The following is a 20145-nucleotide window of genomic DNA, read 5'->3' on the forward strand; positions in this document are numbered from 1 at the left end:
GATCCAGAGAGTTGTAAAAGTCTTGCTACTCCTCGTGAGGGATGCAGCAAGGGGTAACACTGAATTTCGTCGGGCAGCAGTTTTTATACCCTACTGCGCCCAAGACTCAAGGGTTTCATATTACCATTCCTCAAATCATTGTCTTATTGGTTTAATTCTTTTTCTAACCATGATTCTTCTGTTGCCGGCCAGATTTCCTTTAGTCCGTTCCTCCCAACTTCACGACTTCGTTCAGTTTTGCACGTACACCAAGTTACAACATGTCTCGGCTCAACTCTGCTCTCCTTTCAATTCCTCTTTTCTAACAACCTCGCCCTAACTGTCATTTTAGTTTTACAAAATCAGCAGAATCAATGTCACAGTCATATCATCTCTTTGGATCACTTCAGTTACCACATATATTATTTCTCTGATCATTATTGTATTTCATTTCAAATAGTTAAACCATTTAATCACATTAATTCGTTAATCTTATTTCTCATAAAAATCATTACTTACTTCATTTAGTGCAATCATTTCCACATCCATTATGTCAGATCAATAGTAGTCAATACAATGGCAGGCATATAACAGATCATCATCTTTTATAGTAAAATCACTTCAGTGTCACAGTGCCCTAGTGTATTACATCATTTTTGGTAAGTACCGATTTCTCCAGCATGCTCTAATGCTGGTAAGTCCCTTGGTTTTCCAGTCTCATACCATTTTGTTGGTGTATGGCTAAGAGGGATCTCAAATAACCTCCAGATTACTTGACAGGCCTCTGCTCATTCACACCTCTAGTAAATAACTCAGCTGGCTGTTTTGTCATGAAAGTTAGTTATTTAAAACCTGAAATTGTCGAAGCAAAAGCTCCTTACTTGGTTAGATGTTTTACATCATATAGGGCTGTGCATCTCTGTCTTAACCTCACCTGTCAAACAGTCACCCTCATATAGTTTCCTGTTGGCTGCCAGGATTTTTTTATGTCTTCCTGTTCTGTGGTCCCTGAGCCTGTACTTGATGAAGATCTGTCTCTGTATATGATCTGACAGGAGAGAGATCATTATCTCTTTTAAGGCCAGATAACATTCTAATCTATTTTAGCTTTTAGTTTCTTCCTTCCAGTGTTGCACCCATGTTTCTTTGCACTGCATTATAATTTGATTGAATCTGATAGGTGGTCTGAGAACAGCGTTGTTGTGAAGCTGAGTGAGTGTGAGGGGGCAATTAGCCTCAGCACAAACTCACTTTGGGGAATCTTTTCTGGTTATTTTTCTGAGAATTTGCTTTTTACTCAGGATGGAGTGTACGTCAAAGGAATCGAGTATTCTTTTATTAAGAATACTATAGAATAATTTACCCAGACAACCGCTGACACACTTCCTAAAGTAGTTATTACCAGTGGTGGAAAGTAACTAAGTACATTTACTCCAGTACTCTACTTAAGTAAAATGTTGATGTACTTGTACATTACGGAAGAATTTCCATTTCATGGAACTTCTTTGCTATATTTTGAGGCAAATATTGTCAAAACTTAGTTCAGGGTTCTTTCCCCTGTTGGTAGCACATTTCACCGCACACCTTTTAGGTATTTTTTTGTTGTTATCTAGCTGACATAATTAACAAGGAGGCTCCTGCATTCAATAAAGAGTCAATTGAGAGCGATGGATTGTTTTCCGCTCCCCTAGGGGTGGGGCTTAAATGCACTCTGTCTCTTTTGGAAAGATACAGGTTTAAGACACTTCCGCGTTGGTTCCACGTCAGCCCTGGGGGTGGCCGCTTGATCACTACATGTTCATCCCACCCCTGCTCTATAAAAGATCCATCTAAAGTTAAGAATCTCTACCCAAACAACCCTTAAAGAAAGACCAGATATTTTGTATTATTCATTTTATTTTGGGACCTGTTAAGCCTAAAAAGTAATAAATTCTGAGGCTAATCCAAAAGTTAATAAATAAAGTTACCAATCTTAAATTGGACAACACAATTACAACACAAACATAACTATATACAGAAGAATAAATTAGTTATAGAAAAAGAAAAAGAGTTATAGAAAAGTTTGGGATATGTAGAGATATACAAGAAAGGTTCGACAAAAGGTTGCGACTTATAAGAATGTTTTAAAATATGGCAACACAATAATATAGTGGTTTATATAATATATTAAGCACTGTACCTGTCCATCCACAATGCTGAACACGCAACCGTTTTAAATCACAACCAAAACAGCACAAAAATAATCTTAAAAATAAGATACTTCTCAACAAACTTTTTTTTTTTTTGTCCGGTATTAATATTAAAACATTATCCAAAATAAACTCCACTCAGCAGCATAGAAACATGAACCAGTGTGAAATTAATAAGTAAGAATAATAAAAGTATATAGCAATTAAACCCTGTATATTAATTCACAGAGATGTAGTTAAAGATTAAAGCAATTTTGTATGAGTGTTAGTCATTGCTTTGTGTACTGCTGGTGACATACAACAGCCATTAAAGTGCACACATTAAAAAGTAGTAGCAACCTTCCAGATCCCACTGTATGAATTCAAACATCCCCGTTGTTCTGGCTGAAAGCAGCTGTGCTCTGTGATCCAGAGGTGTCTCCAAAGTGTAATTCCATCGCAGTACGTATTTCACTTGAACATAGCCTTGACGATCTGTGAGAGACAGTTTCCAAACTCTTCCAGGACCATGTGCTCAGCCTGGGCCAGGCTCCCGGCCTCCATCTCAGCCTCCTCAGCCTGGGCCAGCAGACAGCCGCACACAGCATCCACCACAGCAGGCGTTATCACGGATAAAGGAAAGCTGAAAGCACACACACACACACACACACGGTATCAACATCATACTATATATGTATATATATTTATACTGTATATAGGCGAAATTGATAAATACCCCCTCGTTTCCTGAACCTCAACTTTTTTGTGAGGTTTGCTTGTTCATAGTAAGATCACAACAACAAACTCTGAACTGGACACTGCTTGCTCTTTGCTGCTGAGTAGGTATTTATTCATCTACTTCATATATGGCATTTTTTCCATATCTTGTTTTTGAACTGAATGTTTTAAGTCTGTTGGTCTTATTCATTGTCTGTATGTATAAGCCTGTTTTTATACCTTTTACTGAGCAATACCACAAATAATTTCTTTGTCCTTTGCAAATGACAATAGAGAAAAGAATCTTGAATAGAATTTTGTTGTAATTTTTTCATTTTGACTCAAATACCACTTGTACATAAATAAAAAATATATAAGTAACCAGGCTATCAAATATGTATTTTCAAAAAATAAGAAACTTGCAGGTCAAAGAGAGCTGTATTAAGCGAGCAGGGCTAATGCTGACTTTTTCTGTTTTACAGCACAGCGGAAATTTGGACTCTCTTTAATATGGATTGGATATACTTTATTAAAAGTCCTTGTAGAGCCCTTTAATGAGTCTTGGATTTTCTGTGCAATGTGTTGTTGATCCAATGAGTCAGCCTGCACAATGGTTCTTTATTTTAATTATGACTATTGTTTGACAAGGATTAACATTTTCAGGTTAACATTGTCTGTTTGTACCAGAATTAGAAAACTAATTAGTCAGCATAAAGTTTGCCTGCATCTCTTATGTGCAATGCCCAATCTCCACCCCCCACAAATATACAGTACTTGTAATTATATATGGGTGCAAGTTTTATTCATAGAAATCCCACTGAGGAACTTAACTTATCCATAACTAGTATAACCATCTTCTTTTAGTCTGGAGAACCTCACCAAGTTTGTAATTATGGACTGATCTAAAGTTATGGGAAAAAATGCAAAGCATTCGACCAAGATATTCAACAGGAACGGCTTAATGCCATCTTACAGAATTTATTGAGGGGTCACTTTGTGATGGTAGAGGTAAGAGCAGTACTTTTAGACCAAGAAAAGACATTTGATGTGTTTTATGTGCAGCCAAGTGTTACATCACAGCTGTAAAGGAAACTGTGTTACTAAAGCAGCCACGTCAAAGTGGACTGACTCACTTGTTGTTGACATCTTCAGTCTCCTCTTTGAGGCCCGTTTCTGAGGCGTCGACATAGTTTTTGCAGCCGACACATTTACAACTGGAGGTACACTTAATGTTGGCCTGCACACAGAAACAACTGTATAACTGACATTGTACACACAATTGAATGTGACTTGTGGTCATCCTAGAATTCTAGTATACATTAAAAAATAAAACAAAAAGTAATTTGCCAAAATTAGTCTCTTTAGACCTATTCGGACAAAATGCAGAATATTAATAAATAATGTGTGAAATGACTGAAATTAACTAAAGCACTTTTGATTCGTATTAACTAAACACCTGGGACCTCACGTATCAAAGACAGCAGCTTTCATACTGAAAGATGGCACACTCCCAAAAGTAGAACAGTACCTATGCAAATTTATTTCCACATGTATCAAACTGTGATCACACCAGGTTTTGTGCACCTTTCCTTGATCCATCCCAATTGAAACTGATCGCACATGCACGAGCCACCAATAACGCCCCGGCTCCTCCTGCAAATGACATGCAAATGACTATACATATGCTGGCTTGCAAATCAACCTGCTGCCAGATCCACGTGCTGATCTCCAAGGTGGAGGCCAGGAAAAGTTGCTTTTTGGTGGCCTCAGCTCTGGCATCAGCAATAAGTACAAACAGACTGAGTGGCAAGGTGTTACCTTGGCTATAAATGCAGCTGGATTAGAGGCCTGAACCGTGGCAGAAGTCAAGAAAAAGTGGTCTGACATTGAACTGAGTTCAGAGAAGTTTTATATTAATACATTGTACACATATCCTCCTTGATGATGTGTCACAGATCTCTTGTTTTATCCTAGTGAAGGGACAACGAACCTTTGTGAACCAAATGCTTTATTTAGAGAGCCCACTAGATGGCGCTCTTTGTTCTTTTTAGACAAGGTGACAGAAAAGCCGTTTTGCTTGTTCCCAGTAAGCACATGACACCTTGTAGCTGTACAAACCGTGGGGATCCGCTGCATCCACACTTAATTGCCTACATCTTGTTGCCCTAATTAGTCATCACACACAGGATCAATTATGCACCACACCTGACTTATTCTGAATGCATTTGCCCACCCACACTAGGTTTTTTTCCTTTGGGGAGGGAGGGGTATGCGTGTCATGGATTGTTGTTAACCTGTCACTTTAACATCTCCAGGGTAAAACAGTTGGTGATTGTTGTTGATGTGTAGAAAATTTGCTCCATGTGGTTTATATTGCTTTCCATCTTAATCATAATAAAAATCATCTATCCTCCTCATATTTAGAATGGGTTATGGAGCGTGTTAGGGAGCTATAACTGTAAACACAATGTCAGGTGGATATAGTTTTAGTTTAGTAGAGTGTATTTGCTAATTCATATGATACACATTTTAATTAGAGCATAAAAGACAGTAGTTTCTGCCAGACAAGAGTATGTGGTGCTACTGCACATTCTCACACCAAATTCATTTTTTATACATGTGGTGTGTGTGTGACAAAGAGCGTAAGCTATGTTTTTGTGCATACACTGCGGTGATACATGAGGCCCCTGGTCACATTACCACAACATACAAAACAAATGAAATTGGCATTGGCAAATTGATCATGGCTCAACTTTTCCTGCAGTAGTGTGATATTACTCTGTTGGCCAATCAAATAAAAGCCACAAGTAATAAAATACCACCTCAAAGGAGCAATAAGACTGTGTCTTTGTAAGCCTTCAAACTGGACTCTCAGGCTTTTATTTTGGTTTCTTATCAATACACTTACTCCAATGGTAGTAGGCTTTTGTCTGTCTGAATGTGCTTCTACACTGACTTCAGCACTGAGCCCATGTTGTTTCCACTTTGTTAATGACTCCTCTAACATCAAACTAAAGCACCGTGTGTGTGTGTGTGTGTGTGTGTGTGTGTGTGTGCGTGCGTGGATACACAGGTGAATATATACCTCATAGCACTCGCAGTAGTTCTTCAGGCAGCCGGAGCGTTTACAGTTGCAGCCTTTGTTGTGGCAACCTTTGACCTCTCCTGACTTCCCACAAGCAATCTTAGACCTGAAGGCATCTGGGTTACGACCTAAACATGACTACAAAATGACAATAATATTAATTATTACATTAAAAGGAAAAGGTAAATTACCTATTAAACCTGTTAATTTTTCCTCAATCAACCATATGCATGTATGTACGTAGGTAGTCAAATGTAAAACACAGTAGTAGAATAGTCTTAGGTGCAGCCTGTGATCCTAAAGCAATACACTTTTTGTCACATTTAACAAACATAACCTCACAGACCGCTAGTTGGCCGTTGTGTATTGTGTGGAAAACAGAAAGAGATCCGGTTGTCGTTGAGACAGCAGCACCAGGACTAATACCAATTGGAAAGTAGTCTTTGTCCACTTTAAGGGAAGTCAATACACTGTCCTCTCAAGTGGCAAAAACAAGTGTGTGTTTGAGACACAGCAGAGAGTGAGAGAGAGCTTGTTTCCAGTAACAGTGCTGATGAATCGGATCCACTGATAGTGTGACACACCTCTCCCTGGCTCAAACACCAATTAGACACAATCAATGCTGTCAGTCCGACAGAACACGTCTTGCTGTTTTCTGCAGCTCAAACACTCAATAGTGTTTTAGCTGATAAGCAGTCAGCTTAACCAACCCTCCTGTACCATCTTACACTCACACACGTATAATGGTCACTATCAACAGTTTAATGGATTTTTTAATTTTTCACTGATACATCTGATACTTATAGTGTAACTGAAAAATAAGTTACTAATTATATCTTTAACTTGCAAAGTTTACAAGCGTTATTTAACATATTTCATATAGTTCTCTGCTGGATCATCCATTCATTGACTGTGTACATTCACTTTATTTATGTCTAATTTCTAAAACAAATATGTCACAAGGGTTGGGTACAGAACTGTTCTTTTAACCCATTGACGCCGGGAAAGCATTATCACATTTCTACCATTAAAGCCGGGAGCGCTGTTGCGTCACTCTACCATTAAGGCCGGGACAGCGGATATGTCATTTTGTAGTATTTGTATTTTTTTCCATCTATTTTCGGTCTCTTGGCCAATGAAATGCATCAGAATCATGATCAGAATACATGCGGGAGTGTAGCAATGCAACATCGGATTTTTCCAGAACTTTGAAATCATGGCGGAAGACGACTATAGCGGAGGAGCTCTGCAGTAAGTGACGGAAGAGATCTGATTAAAACAGCGCCGATCATTTAATTGCTGATCCGGACTTTGAACCCTCGGAACCAATCGACCGGGATTTATGGATGAGGAATATGTTTTAAGACGACATATTTTCACCAAAGAACAGACAGATTTGTGGCCATCTGGAGATAATAATATTATTAATAATATATTAATATTAATAATAATAATAGGCTAATTGATTGTGATGATGATATAAGAAATCATGACTGTTTATGTCTTATATTACTTTATGCGTCGTTGAGTACCCTGAAAAGTGCAATATATAAAATGTATTATTATTATTATTTATTATTATTATTATTATTATTTTTTTTTTTTTATTAGAGTAGGCTAATGAGAACTCTGTCTTTTCTTCCAGTGGTCATATCATGTTTGCATCTTGCTAATGGGCATGTATTAGTATTATGCATAGGATTTTTTATTCAGTCAAATGTAACATTTGCTGAGTTTGTTGATTTTTAAAAAAAAATGTATTGAAGGTTTGGACAAATAAACTCAACTTCGTATGAAAGCCACGGGTATAAGCTCTCAAATACTTTTTGAATTTCATTTTTATCTGCTACAGAGGCTGAAAAATCTATTATTTAGTAGGTGTTGAATTTCCAGAAAAACTTCAGGTTTTAGGGGGTCATTTGAAAATCACCCATAGGTTTTCCAGGCATTTTTTTCCAGGCGCTTTAGGCCTTAATGGGTTAATGGTACTGACTATGAAGTCTTGTCCTGGGACATCAAAGCTTTGTGAACCATTTGCTTTAATTTTCTCCCCACTAGATGGTGGTCTTGGCTTAAAAAAAGGCTTTAGCAATGGTAATTGAGTGTGTTTTCAGCCCTTTGTTGAACAAAGAGCGCCATCTAGTGGGCTCTGTAAATAAAGCAAATGGTTCAAAGAAGCAAAGCTTCGTTGTCCATTCACTAGTACTGACTGAATCACGTCCATAGTACCAATTCATGTCAGGTCATCAATCGGTATCTAACTTGTACCTGACAGTGCATCTGGTTGAGAAAATAATAATGTTTTTTCACATCGCTTTAGTGGGGAAAAAATTATGCTGAAAGTTATCAACCATGTTTGTCTCCCACCATTGTCTCTGTCCGGTCCTCCTCAACACACATATGTGCCAGTCAAATGTCAAGCCTAAAGTCTGATAATGTCATGATTTCAGTGTCTGTTAAGTATTTTATTTTCCCTTCATGTTACGTCTCTTGTGTTTCCTGTTTTATTTTGTGATCACTCACCCCTGTCTCTGTTTCAGGTTTCTGTCTGCCCCGCCCCCCTCCTCGTCTGTGTGCACCTGATCCGTGATTGTGTCTCCCACATCTGGTTCTCATCACTCCCCATTAGCCCTGTATATAACCCCCTTTGTGTCTTGTCTCGTTGCCAGTTTGTTGTTCTTACAAGCTCACATTTCAGCATTTTCAGTCATAGCCTTGTCGTTTTTTAAATCTCGCTAGCCTTTTTGATTCTGTCTTTTTGCGTCTCATTTTGGAAACCTTTGCCTGTGTGACTGCCTGCCTGTGTACCGACCCTTTTTCAAATAAATATATTTTGTGTATTGTAACCAGATCTTTTGTTGTGCATTTGACTCCTGCCTTTTGTGCTACGGCCTTAACACTTTCTGATAATATACACGCTGCTGAGTCATTAATTAATTGTCTGTGTACATTCATTTTATTTATTTCTCATTTTTACAATAAATATGTCACATGGGTTGAGTACCGAACTTCACTTTTAAGGGTACTGACCGTATCACATGGTACCAATTCAGGTCAGGTCATCAATCGGTACCTAATTTGTACAGTGGATCTGGTTAGTGAAGAGAAACAATGAAGCTTAATGAACCATTTGCTTTATATTGTCCCCACTAGATGGCAATGGTAATTGAGTGCGTTTTCAGCCCTTTGTTGAACAAAGACGTTCGCTTTAGCCGAATGATTTTGGGAATTGGGATCTACCACGCTTGCCGCCGTTTAACGTCTCCGTCTGGTCCTCCTCCACACACGTATGTGGCAGTCAAATGTCTAGCCTAAAGTCTGATGACACTTCAGAAACACACACACAGACAACACTAGCTGCAATATATTGTAATACAACACACGGCAGCCTTCTCATGCTGTACACTGTGCCACAGTGAATGGCTGATTCAGGTTGAGGAAAAGGTTTTAGAGGGGAGAGGGAGAAGTTTTATTTTGTTTTGTGTGTAGAGTGTTTCATGTAAATAACAAACTGTTCTAAACATGGAATAACAATGTTGAAGTTTGGACTTATTTAACGTATTAACTCAAATTTAATTTTTGTTTTAACAGATGGAATAAAGTACATAAATACAGTATTGGTTCAAATATGGCACCCAACCCACTATATGCCACTGTGTATTGATTATAATTTATATATTATGAGTTATTGTGTAGAATAACTTTTCCAGTTGATGTTGAGCAAACTGGTGACAATAGTTTATTTATCATTAAAGTAGTTAGTTGACAAAGTTTTTACAAAGCACACACACACACACACACACACACTACAGTGAATAAATAGCTTTCTTCATTGTCTGATCTTAGTGATGGATGTGCTTATCTCGCTTTTTCAAAAGGTTCAATGGCCTCATATTTACATTAATATATATATATATATATATATATATATATATATATAGGATACATAAGAGAGATCTGAGTCTAAGTCTGCCTGATGTCCAGTGTTATGACTGGCCATCTTATATATTAATCAGGATCTTTTGTATTAATGTTTTTCATACATTTCTTTCCATTCATTTGTGGCTTCATTTATTCTATTTACATTTTGTTAAGTTTGTGACGTGAATATGTTTACCAAAAAGCATACAAACCTTAATTGCCTTGTGACGCTTCATTTCATGCTCTGTGTTGTTGTGGCAGTTCGAGCAGTTACAGTTGCTGCACATCAGTCCATTAGCAAAGCACTCACAGTAGCTGAAAGAAACAAGCAGACATAAACATATTAAACTACATCAAGTAAAACTACATCAAGTAACACAAATCTCTCAGATGGTTCAGGTCACTGACTCCCCACCAAATCAGAAAGTACGAGTTACAGCTCACTTACGCAGGGGCCTATGTTTCTATTTTTTCAGGCAAAGTTTTGCAGTGAGTTGGACATTAGCCAGTTCAAAGAAAACAGATAATTTTATTTCTGTGGTATTCACAAATATTAGTATATATTATATATATATATGTATATAAGTATAAAACATAAAATTAACCTTGGTCAGTTATACAACAAGATTGTTGGATTTAAATAAATATATTATCAGTTCTCTCCGGGTACTCCGGCTTCCTCCCACAGTCCAAAAACATGCACTTAAGTTTAATTGGTGACTCTAAATTGCCCATAGGTGTGAATGAGAGCATGACTGTCTGTCTCTATGTGTCAGTCCTGCGATAGTACCCCGCCTCTTGCCAAATGTCCCCTGCGCCCTGTGTACAGATAAGCGGTTAAAGATAATGAATGAATGAACATCAAATCTCAAAGTGCTATAAATATTAAAAACAACATCAAAGAACATTAATCAATCATCATTGGATGAAGTATGGTGAGAGGGGGTCCCTTGTGAAGGTTTGGGGCATGTTCCCCAGGGGTGTTACCATTGATGCACTGATGAGTGAGAAGGGAGATTTTGTATTCAATTCTGAGGTGGATGGGGAGGCAGTGGAGTGTGCAAGAATGAGTGTGATCTCTCGCACCCCCATCAGGATCCTGTTAGCACTGTTTTGAACATATTGAAGCTTTTGGAGGCTTTTGCTAGGGATCCCAATAAGGACCGCATAACAGTAGCACAGTCTGGAGGAGACTCATTTTCATAAGTCAGTTCAACTAAAATGTTGGGTGTACTTGAAATGTCAAGTTTAACTGTGCCCAACTAATAACTGAAATCACAGTAGTTCAGGCAACACAGATTTCTATGTTGACTTAAATATGTATATTTGGCTCCTGCAAAATACACAAGACCCCAAGCAGCTGTCCACCTCCAAGACGACATGTGCAACAAGAAATCAGTGACGAAGTAAGAACAAACTACTTTGTTGTTTTTATCAAAATGCTTGTTAAAAGTGTGAACAGTCAAACTAGATAGATGTTGATGAGAGTTGTTGATGTAAACCTTGCAGCAGAAGTTTTAAGTTACCTAAAAATCCAATATTGTTTATGGACTTGTGAACTTGAAACACTGCTTAAAGAGAAGACACTTTGCAACTGCTAACTCATCCAACAGAAGGAAGGTCGTATGTGAGAAAATCATAAATTATAAATAAATTCTTGTTTAGCTGTTGTCAACTACACAAGAAGTGTGTGACATTTTAGTTAAAACTTCTCCAAATCTCCTTCTTGCAGTTTGTAATAATATGTTTTATGGTCATATTTTGCAGTGTTAAGTTAAGTGCTTTTCAGAAGCATGTTAACAATACATCCTGCTGTAAAGAAAGTTATGAGATGGCATACTCACAGTTTGAGGCACTGGGATTTGGTGCAGTGGCAGCGTTTCCTGGACACAGTTCTGCAGGGGGATAAATGAGAATATATTTCACTGTGCATCAAGACACATTAAATAAAGCTGTATACGACACTAGTAATTATTTTTTGACATGTTGATACTCCACTGAACATACAGTACACTCTATGAAAAACTGTGTGGACTGCAGATGCAATGATTTCTAATATCAAAGACAATGCATAAATATATTGCCACATCTATCAATCTATCTATCAAATCTTAGTTTTCTAAGCATGTAAGGAAGTGTGGGTTCATTGTCATTATCTGAGTACAGCAATGAATACTGAAATCAAATCAGTGTAGTTTGGAAACAACTGAAATTGTGATAAAATGCATAACTTAGGTCTTTTAAACAAAACATGATGTTTTCACTAAAATAGTTTGCCTCTTTTAGTTAAAGATATCCATCAGTTTTTCAAAATAAAATAATCTACAACGTCTCAACGTACGTGACGAAGAGGGATTTGGAATTTAATTTGATCAGTTTCAGATATATTTTGAACATATATATATATTTATATTTATATATATATATTTTTATTTTATTTATTAAATTAAATTAATTTAGTCGTACACTGACCGGCCAGTTTATTAAGTACACCTGTTCAACTGCTTGTTAACGCAAATATCAAATCATCCACTCACATGGCATTAACTCAATGCATTTATGTATGTAGACATGGTGAAAACGACCTGCTGAAGTTCAAAGGGAGCATCAGAATGGGGAAGAAAGGTGATTTAAAGGAATACTTTCCTGTCTGGAGCTTGTGTCTAGTTTTCCAAACTGGGGGCACACAAACCATCATCTACTACAAGGAATACATTGACTATGCGTAAGTACCTCATACAACCTAATTTCCAAAAATCTGAACTACCCCTTTAAGTGGCTTTAAATGGGCTGGTCTGAGAATTTCACAAACTGCTGACCTAACAACCATATCTAGGGTTTACAGAGAATGGTCTGAAAAAGAGAAAATATCCAGTGAGCAAAAATGCCTCGTTGATGCCAGAGGTCAGAGGAGAATGGCCAGACTGGTTCGAGATGAAAGATTTTTTTAGGCACACACTTCTAATAAAGGGTCTGGTGAGTGCAGGTTTTTAGTTGTCTTATATGTTTGTTTGGTGGACGCTTCAGTTTCACAGTTCTCACCGGGCTGGAGGAGCTGGAGGCTGCATAATGGCTGTCTGGTCTCTGGACTCATACAAGGGACAAGTTGTCTGGTGGCACTGGAGAAACTATTTAAATGAATTATTAAATACACAAGAACATCTATTAATCAACAGAGTATGTTGTCTACTGGGTAGAAATGGAACTAACATTGCTTTCCTACCTGGCTTGGATTCCCTGACACACTCGCATCTTGTAAACACAAAGGAAAAGACGGTTACTATGGAACCACCAATTCAGTGAATAAATGCAAATCCTTCAAAGATTTACAGTTTGGTCGAGCCATGTATGGGCTACAGCTGTGTTGTCATAACAACTTCATATGCTCATAAATGTATGTTCCAAAGACTCATTCTTAACTCAAGTTTCCCTCTTCCACCAAACTGACACTAGCTTATTTGTGTTGTTGACATATCTAAACAAACTTTCACACATTCTAAACCCATCTTAGTTAAGTCTTTCCACTTTTCCAACAACCACAAACTCTGGTTTGGACAAAATAAATACATAATTTACTGAGTATGTTGTAAGAATATAATGCTGGCTTTATGCCTTGTGATTTTTGACGGTCCTGAGAATCATACTGTCGGGATTTCTAAATACCCTGGTCAACAGAATGACCCTAATACCACCAAAGCTTAATTTACATGAACCCCATGTAAACTTGTCCTCACCTCTCCCCTGAGTCAGGCCATCATCTCTGTGTGCTGGTTCAGATTCCAAGGTAAGGAACACAGGTCCTGGCTCACAAGGGTTAAACAGCACCACCTGCCCATCTCCACTCACATTACACACCACCTACACAGTAATCTGAAAATCAATCAGCAGCTCTTTTGACAAAAAAACAAACATCCCTGGGATCCAGCCATTTGCAGCTGTTTCCGTCTTATGTACTAAAGAGAACTGATTCTGGGTATTGGAATGTATGTTGGACGATGAAATCACACTGGACATTTTGTACAACATTGTAAATATGAAATAATTAATTGAAAAAATAGTGCTTCTCTGACATAAACTGCTGACCGGAGAAAAGTAACTTAGTTAATTTTCTGTAATGTCTGCCTTAATGTTGTGCTCCTGACACTGTGTACTGAGTGTTTTCTGTCTTTCATGCTGTAACGAAAACAAATTCAACTGCTCAGCAGTATAGGCATTATAATAATAAAAGACAAGTAATGAGTACGGGTCTTTGACTTGCAATGGAGTATTTCAATGCTGCAGTATTTCTCCTTAACCCCTCAGCATACCTATGGCCAGCTGGCTTAAGCTGAAGTGGGCTTAGTTTTAAGGCTACTTGTCAAGAAATTACCAAGCATGTCATCATACAACTCCAAAGGAAGGCTAAATTTAAGCAAGGGAAAAGCTGGCATGAGTATTTTCAAAGGGGTCTCTTGATCTCTGACCTCAAGATATCTGAATGAAAATAGGTTATATGGGTACCCACAAGTACATACATATTTATACAAATGCTCACATGATGCTAATTTCATACCATTTGGGACGAAAAACATGATTATTTTTTCTTATGCAGTACAAATGAGTTATTTTCTCCTTTTGTATCTGAATATTTCTGATTACTGTTTTTTATGTGTGATGATGGTAGTCCCCGTAGTAGAATTTCATTGTAGTGAGAGCATTTCTTTAAATTTGACCTCACTGTATAAAATTACCTGCTGTGACCGCTAGGAAAATCACAACTTCATTAAATTTTACAACCACAAACTCGAGACAATGGGCATCTGTACATTCTCTTCTTAATGTACAGACTATAGTCTATAGTTTATTCTGAAGGCTTTTTTAGTTTATTATATATTTTCGACATGCATACATACCTAAGCTGAGTCTACTTCCCTTTCAGTCTACTTAGAAAATCAGTTTCTCTCGCATTCCCTTACATCACATACTAGGAGACACACATTCATTTTATTTATCTAAAAAAAGAAATGTAAACAGAACAAAACTACACTTGATGAGATTTACTCTTTCAAATGTTAAAAGTATTGAAATGAAAATATGATTTCCAGGAATGTCAACTGATTAAAAAAATGTAATTGGAATAAATTGCACAATTGTCCTTGGTTATACAAATTAATTCTACATTTATTTATCTGCTAAAAATGTAACTCGGGGGGATTTTTAAGCACTTCATACTCTTTACATGGGAGCAGACAAACATGCTTTCGTTATGCAAATGTATGTGGATTTATTGTTGGAAATAAATTAACAAAACAGTAGTTAAAGGGTTACACACGTATTTATAAAATACCACTGCTGGTCAAAAAATAACCAAGATAATTGTGATTTCTGACTGAATTCCAATAGTCTCAGATGAATTTAACCATTTAGTCTGTCCGAACTCCTCTACTTGTGCGGTAGTCTTTATACAAGTTGTGTAAATTGTGAACTTACAGGTTGTGTAATGTGGGATGTAAATTCAGTCGGTCCCTCCTGAAACTGCTGATGGTCCATGGCCTGTGGTACACAGATGCTAGATAACGGGGTATATAAGTCTCCCTACAAACACAATACATCCACTCTCAAACAATGTATTCATTCTGCAATAATCCATGAAAATGGTTAAATGATTCTGAAATTAACTGAAGTTAAATTAAATACTCACCGGCACCATGCTGCAGTAAATGGGTTCCTGAGTAAACCAAGGAGCAGAAACTGAGCTCTGCTGGCTGCTGTCTGGTGGACATACCACAGGGCTGAGGAAACCAAGACTGCCATAAGTCACTTTACCATTTAAATACATCATTTCCCTCCCACATAAGTCTGTCCGCCCTCAGGCATTGGGCATTAAATCGTACACTGTGGCTGCCCCTGCAACACTGGTGCGGAAATATACTAGAGTCTTTTTAGAGTTATTTCTTTACTTGATTGACGTTATCCAAATTGAATGGACTATGTGTAGTTTTGCGATGTGATAATTAGGGTTGTCACGATACTAAAATGTTCAACTCGATACCGATACTCAGAAAAATATTCGATACAATTTTCGGTACCACAAGGATAAAAACAAAGACCCCAAATTTTAACAGAAATATTTTTATTAACAAGAAAAATGCAACATGTAAAAATTAACAGAACCACAGGTTAAATATTTATAATAAAAAACAGTTGTGCAAAAAGAAACTGCAACTATGATAACAAGCTTCAGATACTCGATACTTTTGAAAATTAGTATCGTATCCGGATACAACGTTTTAGTATCGATACTTTTTTGACTATCGATACTTTTGACAACCCTAGTGATAATCAAATATTTTAAATTATTCTGATGGCAAAAAAACAATCCCAGTGAAAAGTGGTTTCATGTTACTTTCAGCCCACTCATCTCACCTCAAGGTCATTTTTTTGAGACCAATATGTTTAATATTAATATGTGTTTCCACCTGCCATTTCTTGCAAGTTGTTCAGTTAATGGACTCCAGCATGATGCCATAGAACACAACCTGTACACACTTATTTACATGAGTAAATGAGGACTTACCCAGTGAGGAGATGATACTGACTTGACTGGGGCTCCAGGGGGTAGTCTGGGTACGTAGGCTGACTCTGAGTGGACTGATATGGACAGTGGAACCTGCAATCAATTCATAAAGCTTAGTCTGGATAAAATTGACATCCTCTGTTTGGATTTGTGTAAAGCATGTAGGGTTATCACGATACTAAAATTTTCACCTAAATACAGATACTCAGGAAAATATTCGATACTCGATACCATTTTCGATACCACCAGGATAAAAACAAAGAAACCCCCCCAAAAAACCCCAAAATTTAACAGAAATATTTTTGTTATCAAGAAAAATGCAACACGTAAAAATGAACAGAACCACAGGTTAAATATTTATAATAAAAAACAGTTGTGCAAAAAGAAACTGCAACTATGATAACAAGCTTCAGGTCTGAGGTAGTGCAAAAAATAAATAAATACAATAAACAATAACAATTAAAACAATATTTTGAGGTTGTATGGTTTAGCTGCTTAATAAGTTGTTGGATCGATACTTTTGAAAATGAGTATTGTATTCGGATACGTTTAGTATTGATACTTTTTTGAGTATCGATACTTTTGACAACCCTAAAAGCATGTGGAACAATACAGTACAGTGAACAGCAGTTTGACCTGTGAATCATTTTGGTAATGAATTTCAAAGTTGTGAAGTGTATGAAGGAACATTTTACCTTAAGGTGAGGGGGTCCACCATTCCTGGCTGGACACTATGCTGATGAGGAAGAGGAACTACCTCAGGCAAACAGACATCTGAAGTGCACCCTGCCCATACAGGAGTCCCTGCAGGTCCATTGTGGACATTAGGGTCCTTCTCAGTACCACAGTCTTTTGAAGAGTGGTCATCAGTGTCAATACATCCCTGTTCTTTGTTTTGTGCTGTGTCCATCTCCGTCACAGAGCTATTCATCCCACCAGCATGGAGGGCACCTCTGTAAATCATACAGATGTTTGTCGGAGATTTTGACGCAAAGTCATTTTAACTGCCTGTAACGTTACTAAAACTGAACTTTTCACATGAGGTTAACTTATCACTGAGGTTAACTTTCACTTTCATATCAATCTTTTATTTTACATGGCTTTTAATCAAAAAAGTGTTTAACCTTTCTTGGTCTCAAGTCTAATGTAATCATACAGTATGTGCCCTACTACATCTTTCTCTACCCAATTTTCTCAGTGGTGAAACCTAAAGTCATGGAAAAAATATTAGACCACCTTTGTTTTCTTCAGTTTCTTGTTCATTTTAATGCATGGTACAACTAAAGGTTGTCTGGAGGGTTGAGGTTATACATAATACTTATGTGATGGAAAAATTAACTTTCTCCATGAGACTGGAGGAGGACAGATTTAAAAGAATATGGAAAAATTGGGTAGAGTACATAAAACCAATTAGGTCTGACTTTATCTGAGATGACCATCATTACAAGGAAAAGTATCCTGGTTCGTAGCTATAGAAGTTAAAAAGTTATGTTTTTTTATTTCATTTTTTTACTATAATTATTTATAATGTGATTTATTGTTTTTTTTTTGTTATTTTTTTTTCTTTTATGAATATTATTTTTATTTCTCTAATTTTGCTACACTGGAACAAATTGCTGTTTGATTAGTCATCATTTTTGGATGACATTGGATGACTACTATTTCTGTTGCACAATTTTATTGGAGTGAATAAAAATGTAAAGTTATTTTATATCTGATCCAAGATGAAAGATTGAGGAAAGATGGCAAGTGTAATCTGAGGATGCATTATTGGAGGGGTTTGATTTATGTATACCAGATGTATGCAAAATGTTTGTTAAAATGTTCAATAAAAAGAAAGTTTAAAGGTTGTCTGGACAATTATAATGATAACAAAAAAATAGCTCATAAGAGTTTAATTTAAGAGCTGATATCTAGCCATTTTCCATGGTTTTCTTTTGGTTATTTTCAAGAAAACCCATGAAAAAATGGCTAGATAACAGCTCTTAAATCGTCATACTGTTAAAATAATCGCCTAAGTCATTTTTTGTAATTTTTTTTTTTTTTTTTGCCTAAATCATCTCCTCATGACGCCGGCCACCTATGGTAAAATCACCTACATCCTCAGTTGATCAGATCATGTGATTTTACCCATTTAAGATGCACTGTCAACATGTTCCAGGCCATCCTGAAATACCCGGATCATACGCTACACAAAACCTTTATGGACCAAAAAAACAGCAGTGGACGGCTCCTCTCTCTCCGTAGCAGGACGGAGAGATTCAAAAGATCCTTCTCTCCTACAGCCATCAGGTTGTCTCATTCTTCCAGAGATTCTACCAGACTAACTGAATTTCCCCTCGGGGATGAATAAAGTAATTTTGATTGATTGATTTGATTTTGATTGATTTTGATTAAGATCATCACTTTTTTGACAATTTGCCACATTCATAGGCATCAGATAAGAACCCAGCAAATAAGAGCTGGAGGGAGATTGTTTAGTTATCAGTGTTTTATTGTTGACACTAATATTGGTAACACTTTACTCTAAGGTGTCTACATAAGAGTGACATGAGCGTGTCATAAACATGACATGGGATGTGTCATGAACATTAATGACACTTTGAAGTAACATTAATGCTCATGATACTTGTCATGTCATGTTTCTGACAGGCTTGTGTGACTCTTATGTAGACACCTTCAAAATAAAGTGTGACCATATCTTGCTTAAGTCACAAAGGCATGTTCAAAAATTGCCTAAGTAATTTATTTCTCTTAAGTTACATAATGTACACACAGTGTTATTCCTATGCCAATAGTCATCCATTGTTACATCCTTTCAACAAGTTTTCTGTGCGTCCTGCAAAACTTGAAAAAATTAGTTAGGCGATTATTTTATCAGGGTGACGAAATTAAACTTTTATGAGCTTTTTTTGTTGTTATCGACTATACTTGTCGAAACAAATGTACCTTTAGTTGCACCGGACATTAAAATGAACAAGAAATTGAAGAAAACAATGGTCTATTACTTTTTTCCGTGACTGTATGATAAATGAATGTCATACTGTAACAGTAGATCCTCTGCACCTCTCTGTGACAGACTACTCTGGCAATGTTCACTACCTTTAACTACCGCTACGCATAATTAAACCCACACTTCTACGGCTTATTTTCTTTTCCAAACATAATAAATTGTTTTTCCTCTAAGTAATTTGAGGCAGCTAACGTTACATTAGCTAACTTACTGTATAATACTTCGCTGTTAGCCTAATGTATCCCAGCTAGTTTGACGTTAACATTACTTTAATTGTTTTAGCAAACTAATTTCGGAATTAGCCGAATGTCACCGTTTGGCTTGAGTTAGCTTGGCGTGTCAATACAAATATATTAACCTTAACAAGAAAAGGAGATGTTCAGATAACTTACCTAATTAACGTTAGGTTACGTTAAGGTAACGTCCGTTTTGATTTTATACAGTCTATGGTTTTGATCTAGAATAACGGCTGTGACGTATCCTAAACAGCGTAAAACTAGATTTAACGTTACAAACCGTCAGCTACTTGTATGCACGCGCAGACGGTTATGAATAAACTGAGCGCAGTTTAAACGGAGATTCATCCTATCAGCAGTGACGGCTTGTTAATAAGGGGCGCTAGGGCGCCGCCCCCATCAAAATTGCAGGAAAAAGTATAGACACAGTAAACATAAATTACCTAATAAAAATAATTATGACATCTGTT

At 36.9% G+C, this 20145-nt stretch overlaps 1 protein-coding gene across 4 annotated transcripts; it reads right to left on the reverse strand.

Moving 5' to 3' along the window:
* Positions 1-2019: 2019 nt before the first annotated feature.
* On the reverse strand, positions 2020-20100 carry tesmin (testis expressed metallothionein like protein). 4 transcript variants are annotated; one of them, XM_059334300.1, is made up of 13 exons: positions 19832-20100; positions 17122-17379; positions 16427-16519; positions 15551-15641; positions 15340-15402; positions 13605-13728; positions 13094-13122; positions 12913-12998; positions 11715-11765; positions 10083-10185; positions 5950-6087; positions 3998-4101; positions 2020-2790 (listed from the first exon to the last, which is right to left on the reverse strand). In XM_059334300.1, the coding sequence occupies exons 2-13, from the start codon at positions 17355-17357 to the stop codon at positions 2619-2621; spliced, it is 1290 nt and encodes a 429-aa protein (XP_059190283.1). In that variant the 5' UTR covers positions 17358-17379; positions 19832-20100; the 3' UTR covers positions 2020-2618. The 4 variants fall into 4 exon arrangements, with proteins under 4 accessions (XP_059190283.1, XP_059190285.1, XP_059190282.1 ...); XM_059334302.1 differs by having other exon boundaries at positions 15340-15444; positions 17122-17230; positions 19832-20098; XM_059334299.1 differs by having other exon boundaries at positions 12913-12989; positions 15340-15444; positions 19832-20093.
* Positions 20101-20145: the final 45 nt, after the last annotated feature.

This window comes from Centropristis striata, chromosome 6, assembly GCF_030273125.1.
Source record: "Centropristis striata isolate RG_2023a ecotype Rhode Island chromosome 6, C.striata_1.0, whole genome shotgun sequence".
Lineage (NCBI taxonomy): Eukaryota > Metazoa > Chordata > Actinopteri > Perciformes > Serranidae > Centropristis > Centropristis striata.